The following is a 15,422-nucleotide window of genomic DNA, read 5'->3' as shown; positions in this document are numbered from 1 at the left end:
ATACATTTTGTAATGCTGAAATCACTTGCAAAACTGAAAATATCTTCAGAATTAAAATGGATAAGTAAATTACAGTATTTTGGATTAAACTTTGTAACAAATTCCCTAAACATCAAATAATTCTTAGAAAATGAACAAATCTTTGTCTACTACTCAATACAAATACGGTGTTTCTCTATAAGACAGACTTTCTTTTCAGTTTAATGCTTATGTTCAATGCAAAATAAAAAAAATCCAAACCATTTAACATCACGGTTTGTGTTTCACAAAAGAGTCATTTTCAATGTAAATTCCATGGAGTATTAGAGAACTTCATGCTAAATTCCAAGTATCGTATGTTACAAAAGAGGGTGAATAGCTAAGCAGATATATGTAGGTACTATTCCGATGATAATACAAAAAAGAAAGTTAAAGATAGGGCAAATTTAATTTAATCCACTAAATCTTTTCTCAGTGCACATTCTAAATAAAGTATTGCGACCATAAAACTCATTTCCTTATAATGAGCAAGCTCAAAATGAAAATACGTTTTCTAAACATTCTCAGGAGTCTGCTCTGAAGGTTTATCAGTGAAAAATTGTGCTTCCTGACCATGTGCAGTGTAGAATTACTGGAACACTTATTCTCCCAGACAGCTCCAAAGTCTGCCGTTTTAACAGGGCCCTTCCATCAACCTATAAAAGCAAAATAAATAGAAAAGAGACAGATTGTTTCAGGAATAAGAGATGGGGTAGGTATTGAAAAACAGCTTGGTACATACCAGATTTGAAATAACCTAGATCACCACGAGTAATTTGTCAAAATACCATTGAATAAGTAAAAATAGCTTTTCCCGTCTCTAAAGGACGCACACTATTGGTGTTATTATATTGTAATAGTAGTGGCGTTGGTAGTAAAGAACCAGCTACATTAGAATGTATAAAACAGTTGCTAAAATAAAGTTAAATTTTGATATATATATATACTGTTAAGGTTTATTCCATGCTGAAAACAGAAGAAAAGAAACAAAGCGTTTCTTTGTTTTTTTTTAAGAGGCTGTTCTTTGTGCTTCTCAAAGACTTCCTGACTCCAGCCTTACAGCGTTTATATTTTACACAGAAGGTGGTGAAAATTGAACCGATGAATTGTTGATAAAGAAGAGAATAGATAAAGCATTTAGTGTTGGATTACAAAAATGACACATAAATATATACAGGGAACATGTGATCCAGAAAACTGAATTCAGCTTTAATGCCTGGATTTGAGGTGAACGCCAGTTTAACTAGAGACCCGGGCATCTTGGAACTTGTACTTTATTTCCCAGTAACAGCATATGGGATTCTTTACTTGGTATTTCCAAGGTCAGTTTGCCTTCTTCCACTGCCATGGAAATAAATCTTCCTACTAACAAATGCATATGCATTACAGCTAGAGCACCATTGATCAGACCAACAGCTTCTCAAATACCACTTCCACGGGATTAGATATAATAGGAACTGGTTTTAATAATGTTACACCTGTCGACGTTTGTTTTCTTCATACTACAATGCTTCACACTACTAACGCAGATGTTTTAACTTGTTAAAAAGGTAATTTAGCTGGTGATAAGGATGTTCAATGAAAACAATATTATATAAAACGGATTTATTTAAAAATAAATATAAAATTACACTTTTTACATGAACCTATCAAATATGGGTTACAATTTACAAAATACTGAACAGAAAATGCACATCTCCCTTCTCAAATAATGTGTAAGAAATCAAAGTTTCTTTAAAAAGCAACAACATTGCATCAAAATTAGCTTTCAAAATACAACATGAAGGAATCATGCTTCCCAGAACATTTCAGATGTGCAGGGAAACTAGAGAATGTGTACAACACCTTTTTTGAGAAGATGCACTTCAAACAACCAACAACAATGATAATTCATGTCAGGATTTAGTTAATGAGTAAGAATTGGACTTATTTGTTCAATGGTGCTTAAAAAACACTTAAAAATCTCAAAAGCTGACTGGGCTATTAGCATCTGGGGGGGGGGCTGCTGTTGAATTGTCTTTTTTTTGTAATTCAGGCCATTGTTTCCATTCAACCCCTTCTCTATTCAGGGAGGAACTTTTTACCCCCAGAGGTAGCACTTCTATTGCTCCCAATCAATCATGTCCAGCCTTTCACCAATATCACAGCCTTCTCGTTTCTCAAGACAAAACCACAGCTCATCTTGATTGAGGGAATAAATAGACCTGCCCAAGCAGAACGACCAAGGAACATTTGTCAACTGTAGTGGATGGCTATTGAGTTCAGAACAAGAACAAATCTGGGTCTTCACTTTACCAATCCCCATCCTTTGGCCTTCCTTCAGATAGCTGCATTGACTCTTGATTGAAGTCTCTCCTTCTGTCTCTTAGCAGCAATTGAGGAATGTTTCATACAGCCACGATGCCGACAAAACTTTATCTGTGGATTAAGGAAATCTCTTTGGAGTGTAGTGCTTTTTGTACAGTTGCCATCCTCCCTCTCTGCAGTATCAGTGACTTACTGCACCAAGTCAGTTTATTTGCAGACGTATCTCTCCACAGTCCGTTCGCATTTCTTGCACGTGACATAACAGCACCAGTGGTACTTGCACTGGCATCTCTCCACCACTGTCTCAGTGTAAGCATTGTAGCCACGTCCACAGCACATGAGGTTGCAACTATCACTGCCATTGGATGTTTTATTACACTGCCTGTGGAGAAATAAAAAGTTGGTTTAACATACTTTTAAGGACTCCAGCAAAGGAAGGCCTCTTTGCATGAACACACAAAAACATATGCGCCATTAAAGATCTGTTAAGTACAATGGGTGATTCTCTGAAAGATTTAAAACATTTGAGTATTTCGGTAGATCATAAATATAATGTGGTTTTCAGGATGTTTATCCACATCACTGATTTGATATTCTCTGCACTGCAATAATTACATGCATACCTGTCTTGTGTGCCAAATGATCCATGCTTCTCATTCTTCATACAGTAATCAGGGGAACTGATCAAGTACACAAGCTCAGACTCTCTCACTGGTCTGACATCCAGCTCTCTGGGCACAAGTTGCTTCCTAGTCCCAACATGGCGGTGGATGACTTTAGTGGCGGCAAGATATTTGGACTTGAGGTCTGCGGCGATATCATTTATGTCATGGAGTCCCTTCCAGCATGTCTTTACAGAACAGGACCCAGACACTCCATGGCACTTGCATTTGGTTTCCATAGCATCAACGAGAGCCTAAACAAGAAAGAGTAATGACTGAATGATGATCGACTCAGATGAAATGCGGCCACCTTTTAAAACTCGAAAAAATATCCTTTCTGCTTACCTGCCTTCCCACGGCATTGTTATGGAGGTGCATCAGCCTGACTGCCTGAGCACCAGACCTGCTGCTTTTCATGGGCGCATCGGAGAAGGCCGAGCCCATCTGCAGACCGTAGCGCAGGTTGTCCCCACAGCCACCCCATCTGAAGTCCGGACCGGCCTGTTCTGCAGGTGCAGGCCCGCATGAGCAGCTGGGTAGGTCCCCTGAAGCGCAGGCTCTGGCTATCGAATGGCTCACAACTGCGGCAGCCAGAGAAAAGACGAAGGCGGATTCCCTGGTTCCTGCAGGAGAGTATTCTCAGATGAGACTCCCCGACAAATGTATTTTTCATTCATTTACAAACAATAAGCAGTTTTAAATGGCACGTCCGATTTACAAACAGGCTAGTGTGCACGGTAAAATACTGACTATTGTAAGAACAGTAGTAACTTGCATTTAGGTAACTGACCTTTTTGCAGTTTTCGGGAGTTAAAAGTTCTTGCTATAGACTTAACGCCTTTGCACGACTTACCTTTGGCTAAATCGGGCGTGAAATGCGGTGCGCTCTCAATGGAAGTACAGTTCCATCTCATGTCAGTGAAGGTCTTCTGGCACGTCAGTTTGGTGAGTTTAGCGGCGTGGACAATGCTCTGCATCAGCTCCAGATTCCTCCGGCAGAGCTGCAGCTGATCAGGAACTAGCCCGTCTAAAAGCTTGCAGTGGTGAGTCTGATTCCAGCCAACTGAGCTCCCGTTTACTGTAAGACCACTAAAATAAATGTTAAAACTCGTGTTAGGTGTAATGTTCATTCAATTATTAATATTTGGTTATTCACGTTAAACGAATACAGCATTATACCAATTACAAATGACCTATAATTCAGATTCATTTAAGTAAACATCGCCTTAAACATATTGTGGTTAACTGACTTGCATGCAAAAACACATACGTAAAATACGCGAATAAAAGCTGTTAAGAATACTTACAGCCAATGGATTGCTGTACAATACTCCATGCTGCTCACCAATATTAACAACACTAAAAAATGCATGCATTCCATTATTTTCAGGTGGTGGTGAGGTCAGAGCTTCGTGTGGTTTCCAGAATTTCTGTATAACACTCAGAATGCCTTTTCTTATCCAGTCCTGGGCAGTGTTGTAATCCAGATCATCACAATGATCAAATTCAGATTGTAGGATCCCGTTACAGTGTGAATGCCACGACTCAACTAGCAGTTGAGGACAGTCTCTCCAGTCTATGACCTCCGATCCTTTGAGTCTCTTTATATTGCCTACTTGCAAAAGCCACACCCCCTCCCCATTCAGTTGAATGAAACTTTTTCTCAGGTACATGTTCCCGTGGCAAGATAAAATCTTTCAATGGGTCTTATTCATGCCTGGAGCACTTCAAACACCGGGTTCTAGTAACATCAACAAGGGGGTTTAAGTCTCCTTTGGAAAGTGTCCCTCAACTCAGTAAACAAAAATTGAATTCATGCAAACGCTCTGAGTACAGAGATTTCCTAAAGCCATTAGGATATTCACTGCCGTTTAAGCATGCGTTGGTGAGGCTGATAGCTATGCTGTGGTTGTTTGCTTTAATAGCCAAGATTCTTTTTTTTTTCATACAACAACTAAGACATAATTGTGTTATAATATTTAATGATGTAATATCAATGCAATGTGTGGATAGTTATTTTAAAATGCGCTGCCAGTCCTGTCAATATATACAATCTAACCTTAGAATTATTCAGTTGTTTTTGCAGTTCGAAAGGTGAACCCAAATCACTTTGAAAGGTTTAGATTATTTCTAATTTACCTTATATATTACAATGCAGTGGCTTTGCAGTGATTTTTTTTTGTTGTTGTACTGTTCTACAACGAATTATAATTTCCTCTACACACATAATAACTTCACGTCCTATGTTTTGCACAATGCATTGTACACTATACCAAAACTAGGAAGTATTGTAAAAACTGAGCGTCTAGACAAGCGGCCTTCAATGTTTATTTCCTTTAAGAAACTACCGAACATTTCGAGACGTGCTTGCTTCTGATTAACATAAACATTAAACCTCTAAATGGTGTTAGACAAAAGATTTCGAGGTGTTAAGGCCGCTGCAATCCAACTGGCAGTGATCTGAATATCTTTTGAAGATTCCTTTTGAAACCAGAGATACACTCCTGCAAAATCTACATAAGAATAGGATTTAACAGGGTAAACAACTCGGTGGCGCTATTCCTCTGGAAGACACACACTACCCTTTTAATGCTTGTTAACAATCACAATTTTCGTATTTACGAAAATTACGTGTATATAATTTTCGTATATACACGGGCACAAAACAGCTACTACGTTATATAAGCACACGCATTTTAGAATAAACTGCTCTTATTATAAAATAATTTGACTGACTTTTTAATCGATATACATGGAGATTTTACTGGGTTATTTTACTAAGCATTCTCAAGCGACGTACGAAGCAGTGCACCCACTTGAAAAACTGAACCGTTGCTCGAGTTTGTGATGTTGTTTGAGGGTGTTTATTCCGAGAGTAAAATAATCTAATCAGTAAAAAGAAAGACTGTGGGTATTCAGAATTCTCTTTCATATTCTTGAATTTTCTCCAGTATTTCAAATGTACATCCGTAAAAACATGGTTGGTATCCAAATCTCAACATAGTCGAATATATAAAAAATGTATACCACAAAAAATGTTAAATTTGTGGCTTTATTTTATATATAGTTCATTATATTGCTTATAGAGCCCACCAAGCCGTCAGACCACATTAAAAATAAATTCGAACTGCACACAGAATACATTTTGTGCGTGTGTATATGCATCTGTTCTGTGGGGGCGCTCTTGATCCCAAATCCTTGTTCAACAATGGTGGATTTATTTCTTCACAAAAGAGCGCAATCTATATCTTCCCTTCTTTTTTAGAATCCACTAGAAGACCGCAGTTTTCTCCTGCAGTCGTGGGGTTTATACTTATTGTGACAGATCAATATGTATCAATAAGTAAGCAGGCCTAAGCGTTATTTACTAATCTTCTCGAGACAGGCAGGACGATTTAATTGGAAACTGAAACTGCGTAGTGTAGTAAAAACAATATACATAACGTCTGAAAACCCAAAAAACATTAACAGAATACATGAATATGAACATGAACATAAAACTGAATATATATACACAAGAGAGCACGTATGAGCTGCAATATTCAAAATACTGAATTATCAACCAAGCGCGTGTCGGCTCGTTGGTCTAGGGGTATGATTCTCGCTTAGGGTGCGAGAGGTCCCGGGTTCAAATCCCGGACGAGCCCTATTTTTCTTTTTCTTTAAAAGGTGAACTGCTTAAAACATTTTCACAGATGTGTTTGAGGCATGTAATTTTGCTAAATGACTCGTAAATATGTATAAAACCTCAAAGAGGACAAGAGCTAGAAGCTGTGCTTTTTGAGACATAAGCATCATTCTTATCTGTCAATTTCTAAGTTACCTTTGTCCAAAACACCATCCACAAAGAGTTATTTTTAACACGGATTCTAAGCATTCATCAAAACTATAACGTGTATAGCTTTAAAAGTGTCTAGTTAATTCCTGTTAATGTAACAAGCACGTTTTAATTCGGTTAAAAGAGAAGCTTTCTCTTCTTTGGATTAAGAAAACGTTCTTTTAATTTCAAACTTAATGGTCTGTCGTTTGTTTTTCTGAGGAACAACATAGCTTTCTTTGTGAACAACAGTGCGCTAAGGAATTGTGCATACTGTATTAACCTTAACTGTTTATTTCCAGTCACTGATTTCTGAAGATGAAACCACATTTCATCTTTTGACTTTTGCTTTGCTCACTTTAACACTTGTAATAAAGTACATCTTTTGGGAGTGCGGTGTTTTAAGATAGATCTTTCAACGTTCATATTTAGAAACATTATTTTGGATTCTGTAGTAAAATGTTACAAGATTAGCATACGCGTTCACAAGAAAACGATGAGCCGCAAAAAATACGTTACAGTGGCAATATTTAAATGATTTATTCACAATGAGAAAGCAAAATATGTACATAGCGTTCTAGAAAACGAATACATATTTAATGGAAACGTCTAAGTGTGTTTAAAATTTAAACATTTTCAATATGTTTAAAAACATTAGCGTCGACGACAGCACAACTTTGCAAGTTAAACAGGTCCATGTAAATATCACAATAGGCAATTGAAAGCAGTAGAAGAATTTTACACGTTTCGTATCGATGACACATCTTTGCAAGTTTCAGTGAGCACACAAGTGCTAACGAGTTTCTCACCTAAAGTACCGGTTGGTATTGATAATGTTCTAAGACACTCTAATGCCCATAAAGCTGTTGTAGTATCACTCTACGTCGTTTTTCACTTTAGCAGTTTTGTAACGATACATGCACACGGGAAAGAAAATGCCAACACCAAAATACATTTCACACTTGCACCGAAGAATTCCAGCCCACCAAAGGATACGTCTCATTCGTCACGGGTTATACTTGACTGTTCTTCCTTAAAATATTCTATATTTTACTGTGCTTTCACCGTTTTATTTCTTAAGACGTACTTTAAAATTTGGAGTCTCAGGTTTAAATTACACGCATGGGTATAATCACGTAATAAATGCAAAGCGTTTTAACATAAAATACACTTACGACAGAATAATTCATGATATTTATATATACAATCTTTTTTATGTTTAAAGAGAAAGTAATCTTGCTTCGTAATCCAATATAAGAGAACATGCATGCACTTATTGTTAACACTGCAAACATCGCAAAGCATTTCACGCCTAGGAATACTCCGGTCTACGTTTCAGTCTTAGAAGTTTTATTTTTTTTTACTGTACAGAACAATGCTGAATGCGCTCATTCTCAAACGTTTTGAATCTTTCGTTTTAAACGTTTTTTCGTTTTGTGGTATTAACCTGGCATAAATGTGTATACCCAATATCGTTTTAGCTTTTGGGTTAAAGGCTTTGTTTGGGAACAACACAAGCCCTATTTGCCACTTTGTATCAATGAATAGCCAAGTTCAGTTAAAAAAGTACCCCCTTACACCACCCTTCAACAAGAAAGACTCCTGTATATAAAAGACTTTAGTCTGTCTGATCCACAGGAAGGATTTGAAGTGGTTAATTTACTGTAGGTAAGCACTGAGTTTAGGGATTAATGTTTGAAAGAGAGCCTTTATAGAAAATGCTAGTAGGATCTTGATTTTTACCACAGGGTTTATTTACTCCTCTGTTTATCTTACTTTCATTATACTCACACTGTGAGTGAAGCCTGCTCTGTCCTCTGAGGTGTCCTTACCAGAAAACCTGGAAAGTAAATACCCTATTGCTGTCTTAATTACCGTTAATGAGAACATTAAAGGAGCTCATGTTAAAACATATTGGGTTCTGAGATGCCTGAAGCTACCCCTGTGTTTATAGAGAACCAGGGGGTTCTAGACATGTAATTTGGTCTCCTCTAATTCCAATGCGACTGTTAATTACAGGATTTGCGTATAAACTCTTCTGATTTTCACACCAGATCTAGTCCAGAAATCCTGGTTATCTCAGCTCTCTTTGAAACAAATTGATTGTATAGTCTTGAATGGTCTGAACTGTCTGGACATTTCTTCAAATCTGCTTATATAGGGCTTTATACATTCACACTACACTTGCAGTCATGTACTTAATTTAAATAGGGCAAAACATTAAAACCAATCACTGGCTGTGGAGATGCTTTATGGGGTTAATCTTTCCAAACAGTATAACAATCCCTTAACGCTTAACAGAATACCCTTTTTCCTCAATGCATGCTAAAAGCTGTTTGTGTGAGAATCCTGTGACGGAGTAAACATTTAGGTTTGACTTGTTGCTTCTTAGTTGTGTGGATACTGATCTATCAAAAAATAAACTAAAATGGAACATCTCAATCTGAAAATTAATACACTAAATGTCCATCTATTGAATTCAGTTCTCTGGATCTGAAAGAGTACTAAACTAATATAACTAATAATAATGGTTTGGTTTAGAATAGTCTTACAATTAATCAGTTGGCTATCTGATTTAAGATACATGTTTTTTTCCCACTATGTTATTTTGAAAATATTTATGTGAAGGGGAGGGGAAAGTTGAAAGAACTTTGTAAAGTCAAACTTTAATGACAACAACACTGTGTTTTATTTTTTTAGAATTCATTATGGGTTATCAACAAACAACCTTTTATCAGAAAAGCAGTGTACCATTTTTTTGCTGGACTACTCAGGGTTTTGGCAAAAAACAATTCTACCTGTAGGTACCTATAGAAGATCTGCTATGCTGGTCCGCTTGTTGATTGGCTTGCGGAATTATACATCCAGAAGGCAGGACATTTTGACCTTTAGCTTTTCCGGTAGCTGCCTTTCTATTTGTTTTTTTTTTGTGCCACTTGCTCATCTACTCAAAGCCCATTTAAAGTTGAAATAATTTTTAAAAGTCTTTTTTTAGTCAACAAAAAGTCAGAATCCACATGTTTAATGACCCCTGATGTTGCCACTCCTTCCACCCAAATGTTTTCCGCCTCAAGCCTCAACAGAATGGCTTTTTATTGTTAGGTGGGGGCAATAATTGTTATCATACAAGCTGAGAATGTCCATCAGACCTTGCGATGACCTTGCACTGATGCAAACTAAATGAATAGGGAGCTTAATACCTTGACTCTTTTATTTCTTTCAAATCCTTTTTTAGTAATGACAAGTAGTCAGCTGCTCTGTGATCAAACTTTTTTTTTTCCTGGAAAAACTTCATTTTTGCTGTTCAATAAGTGTTTGCAAAGCTTTCTGGAAAATCAATGCAGAAACTAAACACTTATTTTTTTTCCTACTGATTGTGCAATTTTTGCTTGATCGTAAATGTAGACTTCAAAAAGCTGAATACTTCGTCGGTTTCTGTTTAACTGATATTTCTACAGCGCATAGATATTTTGTAATGTCATTAGTGTCACACTCAGTGTGGTTTGAAATGAGTCATCTGGGATTCCTATATCTACAATCCAGTAAATGAGTGAGCTTCTCTACCATTCAATGCGATGCAATGTGGGATGTGTGTTGTTTCTTGCTCGGGCATTTCCTTCTGTCTGCAAGTCTGTGTGTAAGCAGGAATACTTGTTGGTATGTGGCTCAATTGATGTGGCTAATCAGCCTGCACCCAGCTCATTTAGGACACCTGGTATTATTTTGTTTTCAGTAAAAGAAAGCTTCCTTTATATCTATATTTTTCAAATTTATTTTGCCTTAAAAATCACACTTCACTCATTCCCACGTGTTTGCATTTTACTCCGGGCTCTATAGCACAGTGTTACTTAACATTTAAGACTCAAAATCACCACATTTTGGCTAATGTTCGCTAATGCCTTAAATTATTTATTGACACATATATCTACTGTATGTTCAGGCATAATTTCAAGATGTAGATTTGTATTGTACTCCCTTAACAGGGTTCATAGTATAATATCGTTCCCAAGTCCATGAAAACCAAACAAGCCCAAAACCTAATTAGATCATCACATTTGAATACTTTCCAGGCTTATTTACTTGGAACATGATAGTCTTTTTAAAACTAAACTAGTTAAGAGATAAAGTAAGCTGAGTGAAATTGCTGTGCCTACTTCTTCAAATTCCTATCTGATGATTGGCTTGTGAGACAGACACTGTGCCCCTTTCATTATTGACAGCTGACTCCTGATTCTTGTCCCAGTTTCTGGTCTGCAGTAGGTTGACTTTACCAGTTGCTTTCATGTGTTCAGACAGCCACGCACCCCCAGCTGAGTGAAAATATTAGTCTATGAACTCTCGTAAAAGCTCTATTTGAAGGGTCCCACTTCACCCTGCTTTAAAGGTTAAACCAGGCTCTGATTTATTTAAACCTTGCTAACACTTACCACTAGTAACAAATTTGTACTGTGAAATCTTTAAATACATCCTCCGTATTACAAGCCTTGTTATAAACTGCTGCTGTGCTCATGATATCACTGGAATACTGTATGTCCACCAGGATACACTTATGGTGTTATGTCTTAGTTCAAATTACTTAATATTTGTCTTCGCCATTTTGATTTTTTTCCCCTAGAAACCGAACCTACTGCATCTTCTAACTGTCCAAACAGTTACAGATGGTCAGAATATTCACGCTATAATATGGTACAGATTGTGTTCTGAAGCTACCCATTATAATCATAAAACTCATAAAAATGTAATTGATAAATTGACAGCCTGTTTTACTTGCAAAATACGCGGCGTAACTGCCCTTTTACAAGACAGTAAAGCGATGTTTCTCCTTGTGGTCTTTCAAGTGTTCCTAAGCTGAAGCAACCACCCACATGTGTTTGAAAAACTAGTCTAGCACCATCTTCATTATGGTCCTGGATGTTATTTATGATATAAAATTGTCATGGTCATGTGATAAAGATTAGTTCTGCCATTTACCCACCATCTTAAGTCTAGACTCATTTTGCCTGGACTGATTTTAATTCTTATCAGATTGGAGTCATCACAAAAAATCTCCTTTCAAATATGTTTTAAGCAGACCTAAGCAAGTGCTTATGTATAAATGTCTTCCCACTGAGTTACACACATGAGGAACACATTTTAAAATCACAATCATAATCTTTATATATAAGTATTAAAATTAACACATTTTTCATAACATTCAAGGAAGTACTTATGGAACATTTAGATAGCAGTGTATATTAAATATTTGGTTTTCATTAAATTCTTTAGAAACATTAACTTTTGTGTAATACAGTGAAAGCAGTACAGGAAAGCACAGCGAAACTATGAAATCATGAGAAACGTGTTGTAGAGAAAGAGAAGATGAAACTTAATTTGAGCCCTAGAAATGCAAAATAAATGCATGGTATCATTTCTAAGTACAATGTGAAAGTACTGTGGTAAAGTTTCTTAAGGGTATTTTTCAACCTAAAATAAGGGAAAAGTTAAACCTGAAATAATATGTATATTGTTTAATGACTAATAGAATACTGTCAAAGAGTGCGTTCAATGCACACCTTTAAACTAAATGGAACATTTGGTTTCACTGACATGACTAGCTATTGATTTAAGAGCAGTTGCCAATTAGATTACAAGGGAGATCCATTTGTGTCAGAAGACAATTTCGACCAAAAACAGCTCTGCTTTTTTAACTTTTTCACACCTCAAGTCTATGCAGATGGCAGAAAAGGAGCCTTATGGTGGCTGAAACTGACAACCTGCTGAAATCCCCACTGCAAGCAGTAGCTATCAATAACAAACTCCCTTCATTATCTCTCTGCCACTTGAAGTGACAAAGAGAGGAATCCTATTCATTTAGGGCATAGACAATTTGTATTGTTTACATGGGATTTTCTAAATATTTAACCCCTTTTGTCTCCAAACAAACATTCTCCCCCTATTATAATTCTTGTGTTTTATTGTAAAAAAACCCTACATTTCTGAGAAACTGAACATTGTCTGGAAAGGTGTAGCACAATTTATGTCTCAGTGAAGAAGACAATAACAATATTTTGGGAGCAGTTAAGCACAGCTTCTAACAGCATGCTGCTTTGTTTCACACATGACGTGGGTTATTCGAGGATGATATCTTGGTGTAATATCCAAACACAAAACTTTTACCATCATTTTTTACACAGTCCTCTTTATCAATACATACTTTAAACATACATCATCATAAATAAACTTCAAAACTGTCTGGCTTGTTGTCATTTTGTATTACTGGAGCCTTTAGGTAAATTATAGACCAGTTTACACCACATTGACAATATGTTTCATTGCTGTCATTGAATATATACTTGATCTTCTCATGTATTTTGTCTGTGTTTTAAGGCTTACAAATTTATTACCACTATAGAATTAGTCGCATGTTCGTTGTGATTCACTCAAAAAAAACTTTTGAATGCCTAAAATAGTGCGGATGTTAGGACTTGTTTCTTAGAAAGTCTCTGGTTTATTTTGTCTGTTTTCAGTCCCTGATAAGGGGTAGCTGAACTCTTGAATGCTGGTAATTTTAACATATAGCAGCCAAAAAGTGGTGAACATTTTAGCAAGACTAGTCTGGTTAAATGTCTTAAAAAGAAAGTTGAGCATGCTGGAGCTTGAATTATATATACAAAAAACACTAAAAAAGAAAATTTGTGTGAAATAAAAGTTTGTGTGAAGTTAAAGTTGTAGAACTGTCAGACTTTTAAACATTTGACTAAGATAGGTTTTGTTCTGTTTAATGGAAAAGGTCTTTGCTTTGCCCTTTTGCTTATTTCTTTTTGCTGAAGTTAAATGGTGTGGATTATGTACAATTTTATACAACTAAATCAGCTTTTCCAGTGCTGTACGTGCTTTGTCAGATCCCTTTCCTACTGTTGAGAGGGTATTGTGTCCAAAAGTAAATTTATTTACGTACAGATTCTGTCAGATTTGAAGTTTTCAGATTGTGATTTATTTTACTTAAGGAAACTTTAGTTGAGTTTTTAATCCTAATTTTCAGTTTGTAACAAGGAAGCGTGTGTGAATGTTTTATGAAAAGGCCTCCATCAAAATCAGGATTAGGCCTTTAAGAAAGCCTTGTGCTTTGATAATGAACCTTTTTACACAAGTTTGTGTTGTGGTCTTGCTGTTATAGTTTATAATTGCAAAACGATGGAAAAAGGTTAATATTTGTGTGTAAAATAACAAAGCAAAAAAAGAATTAGAAGGCTAATTAAGTTATTTTTTTAGAGTCTAATATATGGTATGGAATCCATGCTTCATATTTGGAAAAAGACCTGTATTTATTTGAGCCTTAAACCTAGGCTAGAAATTGCTAGGCTATTAAATGATGTTTCTGTGAAAATGTTTACTAGATCAGGCATAACAGCAAGAAGAGATAAACGCATGCAGTGCACTATAAAATAAAAAACTTAATCAACTACAGTGAATTGGAATGAACTATAAACGTCAAGATATATGCCATATATAGCACGTGAGTGTGTAGCAAGAGGACTATGATCATGTATCCGTTTGTCAATGGTCCATCAGCATAAATCTAAAAACACTAAGAGACATTATTTACACTGTGGCTCCCCTGTGGCTTTGAAGTGGATGAAGACGTTAGAAATTGAATGGATGGGCATACTAATTACTATGATCTTTGTATGACGTTATCTACAGTAAGTAGCAAACATATAATGTAAGAGGTTTTTGCATGCATATGTACTGTATACTTTCAGTCTGTAACCTGGAGCTGACAAACAAAGGTCAATCTGATGATTCAAGGTAAAGACGAAACTTCCAGAAATATTATAGAAGTATCACTAGCAGAACAAACAACAATCAGAAAGAAAAGACACGATTCAAGAATTTCCAGGAAAGCTTTTTCTCCCCTGTCCCACAATTGCAGTCTCTGTTGACAGCCTCACAGTATATTTGTCATTACCACAGAGTCTTTTTAACTACCAGCCCTGCTTGTCCTCTGTACCGGACACATTTCATGTAAATATTCCAGATTTTTACACAGGCTCAAATTGTTTATTAATTCCTCTGAAATATGTATTTTGTCAAAAAACGTGAACCATAAACTTTGTGTTAATATTCACAAAAGAACACAAAATCTTAGATTTTATTTTACTGAATAAATTACTTTAAATAGGTGTGCTTATCTAATTTCTATGTCACAATTAGTTATGATTGTTTACAAAAAGAGTGAAAGGGCTTGTTACTTCAGTCATTGCTGGTGTAAGCCTAGGGTGAACACTGGAGTAGGCCCTTGTTTTGCTAGCTCACACCTGTTAGTCATCTTGTAACCAGGTCACAGTTGCAGTAGAGAGGACAAGCTGCTTTGGACTCCAATGTGTTGTTCACTCCATAGAAAAGCAATCTGCAGAGCTGTAGGAGGCCTCAAGGCTGAGTTTAACTGACAGAATTTGCCAGCCCCCTGCACCCTAAGAGGTCTCTGTTCTTAGACTATTGTCCAGGTGGACAGCAGAGATGAAAAACATAACACATGGTTTGTGTCAGGAGAGATCGCAAAGACTGGAAGGCGATACTGTTTAAGGTCTCCAGGAGTATGCTTTGCTTTTAAGTGAGACAATTAATATTTAACGTGT

At 36.4% G+C, this 15,422-nt stretch overlaps 1 protein-coding gene and 1 non-coding gene across 2 annotated transcripts; one reads left to right on the top strand and one right to left on the bottom strand.

Moving 5' to 3' along the window:
- Nucleotides 1-1,901: 1,901 nt before the first annotated feature.
- wnt11f2 (wnt 11, family member 2) lies at nt 1,902-4,549 on the bottom strand. The gene is made up of 5 exons (XM_006632830.3): nt 4,295-4,549; nt 3,841-4,076; nt 3,333-3,610; nt 2,949-3,241; nt 1,902-2,707 (listed from the first exon to the last, which is right to left on the bottom strand). The coding sequence occupies exons 1-5, from the start codon at nt 4,366-4,368 to the stop codon at nt 2,533-2,535; spliced, it is 1,056 nt and encodes a 351-aa protein (XP_006632893.2). The 5' UTR covers nt 4,369-4,549; the 3' UTR covers nt 1,902-2,532.
- Nucleotides 4,550-6,562: 2,013 nt separating this feature from the next.
- Nucleotides 6,563-6,634, top strand: trnap-agg (transfer RNA proline (anticodon AGG)). Its single transcript has one exon. It is a non-coding gene; the product is annotated as a tRNA-Pro (tRNA).
- Nucleotides 6,635-15,422: the final 8,788 nt, after the last annotated feature.

The sequence above is a fragment of the Lepisosteus oculatus genome, chromosome 8 (genome assembly GCF_040954835.1).
Source record: "Lepisosteus oculatus isolate fLepOcu1 chromosome 8, fLepOcu1.hap2, whole genome shotgun sequence".
Classification (NCBI taxonomy): Eukaryota; Metazoa; Chordata; class Actinopteri; order Semionotiformes; family Lepisosteidae; genus Lepisosteus; species Lepisosteus oculatus.
This window is presented reverse-complemented; position numbering and strand designations above follow the sequence as displayed.